At 66.0% G+C, this 6,571-nt stretch overlaps 1 protein-coding gene across 1 annotated transcript; it reads right to left on the bottom strand.

Moving 5' to 3' along the window:
- Window positions 1–113: 113 nt before the first annotated feature.
- LOC129658285 (double homeobox protein 4C-like) lies at window positions 114–5,121 on the bottom strand. The gene is made up of 7 exons (XM_055589367.1): window positions 5,028–5,121; window positions 4,342–4,446; window positions 2,882–3,096; window positions 1,983–2,447; window positions 1,746–1,866; window positions 956–1,110; window positions 114–581 (listed from the first exon to the last, which is right to left on the bottom strand). The coding sequence occupies exons 1-7, from the start codon at window positions 5,119–5,121 to the stop codon at window positions 114–116; spliced, it is 1,623 nt and encodes a 540-aa protein (XP_055445342.1).
- Window positions 5,122–6,571: the final 1,450 nt, after the last annotated feature.

Here is a 6,571-nt window from a genome sequence, read left to right as displayed (position 1 = left end):
GGGCGCCTGCGTGTCCGGGGCGCCCGTGGCCGCCAAGAGCTCATCTAGGAGGCTCGTCGAGCTCGGAAGGCTGGGGGGCTGGGGCTGTGGCTCTAGCGGAGGGGGCCGTGCCTTCACCGTAGGGTGACTCCGGCCACCGCGGGATGTGTGTCTCCGGCTGTGGAGGCGGCGGGATGGCCCCTTGCCCAGGCTGCCCGGGGGCCGTGACGGCAGGGGAGCGCGCGGCCCAGGGAACTGCTCCCCGGGGAGGAGGCGGTGGCCTCCCACTTGGCTGGAGAGCCACCGGGCTGGGCTGGACCATGAAGATCATCAACGGCTGGCCCACACAGACCCCAGAGGCAGTCCCGGGCACCAGAAAGTGGGGGCCCCAAAGGAGCAGCTGCAGCCAAAGGTGGCATGCTCTCCTGTGGCTGAGAGGGGCGAAGGGGAGGAGAGGTGCTCTGGACAGCGGGTGGGGCCCTTCGGTCCTCTGGAGCAGGAGTCGTCGTGGCTGATGCGCCGCTGGGCCCCTGGGCCCGGCCGTTGCCGGGCCCGCTTGGGCTCCGCTGGGGGTGCCGAGCTCTTCGGTTTTGAAACCATATCTAGGGGAGCAAAGGGCAGACAGGCACTGATATCAGAAGCCGTGGCCGTCCGGATCACCCACCGTGCTGGCGCCTCTGCGGCGCCCATTTGACAGCCCGCCCGGCCGCCCGGCCTCTGGGCTGTCAGGCCCAGGGCGACTTCTGCAGGCCCCTTTTCTGCAAACGAATCCCTTGGCCCTGGGAAATGAGGGGTGCCCGCGCGGCCAGAAGCGGCCCCAAACCCTCCAGTCAGCCTGCCGACTTTCGGCCCCCCTCCCCCCCAGCCCCAGCCCCAGCCCCAGCCTACGTGTATCCAGCTCCAGACGCTTGGCAGGGCTGAACCCTCCTTACTCCTGGGCCACGTCCTGGGCCCACGCGCTGGCTGGAGAGCTTACCTGGATGCGAGGTTCTGGGATTCCCGTCTGACGAGCCAGTTCCTCCCTGGCGGCAATCCCCGGGAAGCGATCCCTCGTGAAGGCTTGCACGAGGATCCTTGTCTGAGAAGGAGAGATGACTGTCCTCTTTCTCCGGGCCTCTCTGGCCGAGGCTTCTACCCGCGAAAGAACACACCGAGAGGAGAGGACGTTAAGGCCCGTGGAACGTTCACAGCACAGATACCCTAGACGGTGTGGAGGGGAGGGGGAGTCCCACACCCCTGAATCACTACAGGTGGCTCTGCCGCCGGGGCAGGGCTCTAAGGAATACACCCACAGATGGATCGCGTGCCTGGGTCCATCGTGGACGCGTGCGTGTGCACGCGCACACACGCACACTCCCCACACGTGCATGTCCCTGTGTGTCTCTCCCCTCCTCCGGCCTTGCCGCCGAGTGCCCTGAAAGCGTGCTCCTCGGCCAAGGCTGCCCGGGCAGCCGGAGCCTAAGGTTCCCGACGGGGCCTGGGGAGGGGGTCCAAAGGGGGAACACTGCTGCCCGCCCACGCCGGCTGGGGCCGTCTTGCCCCGATCTGGGACACTGATGGGGGCAGCAACCACAGAGCCCTGTTTCCTCCTCACCTTCCCCCTCCTCCCGCACACACACACCCCCTCCCCCCGCCTCCCCCGCCCCCTTGGTGTTTCTGGGCCTCCCGTGCTCATCCACCAGCAGAGAGAATTCTCTGGCAAGAGGGGGAGGGTTCGGGACCCCCTCTGGGGGACTTGCCTTTGGAGAGAACGCTGGCTAAGTTACCTTGAGAGGAAGACTGAGGTCGAGGAGGCGACGTTGGCCCCCCTTCCCCTTCTTGGTGCACGTGTTCAGACGGCGATCGGCTCTGCTTTGACCGTCTTCTTCGTTGGTTTTGAAACCAGACCTAGGGGCAAACAGAGAGAATGCCTTCTCAGGAGAAAGGCCGCCAGATGCTTTCAGCTGCCTTGGATCGGCATGGAGAGCCTGAAAGGGAGACCGGGTGGAGAGGCGGGGGCCTACCTGGACTCTGCTTTCGTCAATGCCGAGCTCTCGGGCCAGTCGTTCTCTGGTCGCTATCCCAGGGTAGGGGTTCTGTTGAAAGAGCGCTTGCAGGGCGTCCTTCTGGCTCGGCTTCAGAGCGAGCCTCCTCCTTCGAGATCCTGTGGCGATGGGGCCTGTGGAAGAAGAGAAGAAAGGGAAGCGTCTCAGACCAGAGCACCTGGGGGAGGACTCGGCGGAGGAGCCCAAGCGTGCTCCCCGCCCAGGGGCAGTTGCCCCTGAGCCTGAGCAGAGCCGGGAGCCTGGGCACGGGTGTGCATCTGGAAGTCGCTTGGCTACACCCCGACAGCCAGGCTGAGAGGCAAGGGCGGTACCCCCGACCCCCACCCAGGCCGGAATGCAAGAAACGCCAGCAGGCAGAAAGGAAACCAAACCCAGCCCCGACACAGAGGCGGCAAGAAGTCCCGCCCGCCGAAGACCACAACACTATCCTGCCGCGTGTTCCCACCCGTCTGGGGGAGATGCCCGGGAAAGGTCTGGATGGGGCTTCTCCCAGATTTCCCTCCATCACGATGCCGGCGGGAGGGGACCTGGCTTCTCCGGGCTAACGCGGAGCACGGGCCATATTTGCCGCCAGGAGCGGAAAAGGAAAGGGAAGCGAAGCGAGGCCCAACCCTCAATGGCAGAAGGCACCAGGCCATTGTGGGGAGGAAGCCACCGAAGGAGGCAAAGCCCCAGAGCTCCCCGACTCCCATTCCCGCAGGAAGACGAGGATAAAGGGCCCCATCCAGGCCCCCGCAACCCCACACCCCCCACCCCCAACCCCCGTCAAACCACACCGTCTTCCCAGAAAAGACAAGGGAGAAGCCACGTGTGTGCCAAAGGAGCAAGACGAACAAACGATGCCCCTTTGGGCACACCTGAGTCCTGGGAACCGTGGCCCCAGCCGATCGGTCCCTGCCATTCTCGGTGGTGGGCCGACCCGTTTGCCGTGAACCCGTGGCCGAGGCGATCCACGGGTCCCCTGAGACGCGATCCGACCCCAGGGACCGAGGGCAAACGTACCGCGTGAGGCGCTGGAGGAGCCGGACGAAGCCATGGTGGGGGAGCCGCAGGGACGCTGCAGACTGCTGACCTAGTGGGCCGGGACCCAGCGGCTCAGGACTCTGGAGAGCGGGAGGCGGCTCCGCCCCTATTTATGTAAATAGGGGCGGGTGCGTCCGATGGAGGGGGCGCCCCTGGCCTCTTTCCCAGGAGAGACCCTGGACAAGAATCCCGGGGAGCCAGTGGGCTTTCACGGGCCGGGCCCGTGCCCCAGACCCCCAAGGTCCGCCGCTGGGCTGGGCGGGCAGTTCGGGGGCTTTGGTTTGTGGCCCTCCCACGCAGCGGGTGGGATCAACCCCGGGCCCAGGGGCCGTCAGCAGTGCCCACAGAGCGAACTGCCCGGGAATTCCCCTGGGTCCCTTTGACGTGGCCGGCCACGCCCCCTTTCCCAAACTGCCTTGCCTTCCAAACCGCGCTGGGTTTTCCCGCCTTTTCACATTCCACACACGTCCCTTGGCCTCGATTGCCCCCGCCCGCTCCTGCGAGGCATGGCGGGACACTGGACGCTCTCTCCAGTGCCTCCACCTAGATCCCTCGCTTTCCTTGCCTCCGTTTCCCACGCCCCTCCCCAACTCCTCCGTGCCCTCTTGGCGTCCTGTCCCTGCAGCAGTCCCAGACCGCCACCCCCAGGGCTCTGAGTGGCCTGGAGCTCAAGGCTCCGGCCAGAGACGTGAAGGTCCAGCGTCTCGAACGGCAGCTCACGCCATTTGGGGCTTTTTCACGTGGAGCCTGAGGCCCACGTCGCCCCAGCCCAAGTGCCCTGGAGATCCCGCGAAAGGGGACAGACAGTGTACCCCCGCTACTGTTAGGGAGGAGGTTCCACTAAGCCAAGGGAGGAAGCATGGACGTTCTGGACACAACGGAGCCCTCGCCCGTGCGCCAACAAGGGGACATGGAAAGAGTGTGTGCTTTCTCAAAGAGACGGAGGGCGGCGAGGAGGAGGAGGAGGAGGAGGAGGAGGAGGAGGAGGAGGAAATCAGGAGGCCGGAGCAGACAAAGGAGGAAGAAGGCGGCGTGAAGCACCGCGGGGGATGGACGATGAGAGGCGCTTGTCTTTTCGCTGTGAACAGGGTGAAAAGAGTGAACTGAAAAGAAACGAACGAGCCACAGCAGCACCCCACCCACCCACCCAACCGTCTGGGCCGATGTATGCCTTGGCCACCCGGGCTTCTAAACCCACCACGGGGCTTCACGTGAGAACAGGCAAGGGTTCGTATGTACTTGGAAACCATTGGGCCTGTGAGCTCAGGAACGGGTTTGCAAGTAAAGCACGTACATCTGTATGTCTGCGGGTGACGGGAGGATGCTGGTGGCCGGGCGAGCTCAGTCACTATACTGTGAGGGTCAGAGAGAGACACGGAGATGAGGGGCCTTTGCAGATCTACCACGGGGCGTGTGGGCACACATGGACAGGGAGTCTGGTCGTGAAAGCGGTTGTGTGGGTAGGTCCCTACTGCTGGCTCTGAGGATCTGACCTCCGGACACCCGCCCAGAACAGGCACCTTGAAACCCAGGGAAACGTGTCCCTGACGCAGCATTCTAGGGATACCTGCAGGGTGTGCCGGGGGCTTGAAGCTGAGTCCCAGATGCGGGCACTGCCCCCCGCACCCGCACTCCCACCCCCACCCGCACCCTCACCCCCACCGCCACCCCCACCTCCCCCGACCCCCCTCTCCCACTCAGCCTTCCCCAACTCTCTCCCTTCGTCCCCCACCCACTCGGCCCCCTCCCACCTTGCATCTCCCAACCTTCCACCTTCTCACTCCCCTGTCTCCCTCTGCCCCTCCCTCTGCTGCCCCTGGCATAGGGAAGGAGTTCTCCCGTGTGGGCTGCTGGAAAGATGGGACCAGAAGACAGAAGAGCCAGACACAAAGAACCTGTGCCTGGCACGGGGTGTCTTTACTGGGTCCATGGAATGTTCCCTCTGAGGCAGCCTCCTGGTCACTGCCATGCAGGGAGTACTTGAGGCTTCAGGTAGGGTGTCCCTGTCTGGGGTGGGGCCCAGCTTCCCAAAGGTCCAGCACTCGGCTCCGTCCCCAAAGTGGTCGGTAGACATCCCGTCTGGATTCTCTCCTCTTCCCACACAAAGCAGCTCCCACCCACCCGCCCTTCCCCGAGCTCCATGGCCCCACATCCCAGGCAAGGAGACCTGAACGTGGCTAGGGGGAGAAGGTGCCCCTTCCTTCCTCTCCCTCTAAGCCCCAGGGCCTGGGGAGCCTGGCAGCATGTCGAGGAGGGCCTGGTACTCGTCCTCACTGAGGGGTGTTGCCAGGGTGGCCTCAACTCCTTCTTCCCCCGCAGGGGCCCCCGGAGAAGACCAGGGCGTGTCCTGGATGGCCGTGGCAGCCAAGATTTCCTCTAGGAGGCTGGGTGACCCGGGGAGGGCTGGGTGGGCCCCTGCGATGGTGGGAGAGGACCCCGGAAAAGGACCCGGCGAGCCCGGGAGGCCCGGGGCAGCCAGGAGCTCGCCTGGGAGGGCGAGGTGTGCTCGTTCATCGGCAGAGGGCCCCAGGGAAGGCCCCGGCGTGGCGCGGATGCCCGTGGCAGCCAAGACTTCCTCTAAGAGGCTGGGCGTGCCGGCGAGAGCCGGCTGTTGCGCTGCGACGACAGAGGCCCGCGTGGAAGGCCCCGGCGTGTCCGGGGTGCCCGTGGCCGCCAGGAGCTCGTCTAGGAAGCTGGGTGGCCCTGGGAGGGCAGGGTCCACCCCTTCGTCGGCAGCGGCCCCCGGGGCGGGCGCCTGCGTGTCCGGGGCGCCCGTGGCCGCCAAGAGCTCATCTAGGAGGCTCGTCGAGCTCGGAAGGCTGGGGGGCTGGGGCTGTGGCTCTAGCGGAGGGGCCGTGCCTTCACCGTAGGGTGACTCCGGCCACCGCGGGATGTGTGTCTCCGGCTGTGGAGGCGGCGGGATGGCCCCTTGCCCAGGCTGCCCGGGGGCCGTGACGGCAGGGGAGCGCGCGGCCCAGGGAACTGCTCCCCGGGGAGGAGGCGGTGGCCTCCCACTTGGCTGGAGAGCCACCGGGCTGGGCTGGACCATGAAGATCATCAACGGCTGGCCCACACAGACCCCAGAGGCAGTCCCGGGCACCCAGAAAGTGGGGGCCCCAAAAGGAGCAGCTGCAGCCAAAGGTGGCATGCTCTCCTGTGGCTGAGAGGGGCGAAGGGGAGGAGAGGTGCTCTGGACAGCGGGTGGGGCCCTTCGGTCCTCTGGAGCAGGAGTCGTCGTGGCTGATGCGCCGCTGGGCCCCTGGGCCCGGCCGTTGCCGGGCCCGCTTGGGCTCCGCTGGGGGTGCCGAGCTCTTCGGTTTTGAAACCATATCTAGGGGAGCAAAGGGCAGACAGGCACTGATATCAGAAGCCGTGGCCGTCCGGATCACCCACCGTGCTGGCGCCTCTGCGGCGCCCATTTGACAGCCCGCCCGGCCGCCCGGCCTCTGGGCTGTCAGGCCCAGGGCGACTTCTGCAGGCCCCTTTTCTGCAAACGAATCCCTTGGCCCTGGGAAATGAGGGGT

The sequence above is a fragment of the Bubalus kerabau genome, chromosome 1 (assembly GCF_029407905.1).
Source record: "Bubalus kerabau isolate K-KA32 ecotype Philippines breed swamp buffalo chromosome 1, PCC_UOA_SB_1v2, whole genome shotgun sequence".
Classification (NCBI taxonomy): domain Eukaryota; kingdom Metazoa; phylum Chordata; class Mammalia; order Artiodactyla; family Bovidae; genus Bubalus; species Bubalus kerabau.
The sequence above is the reverse complement of the archived record's forward strand: the minus strand, read 5'-3'. Positions and strand labels throughout refer to the sequence as shown.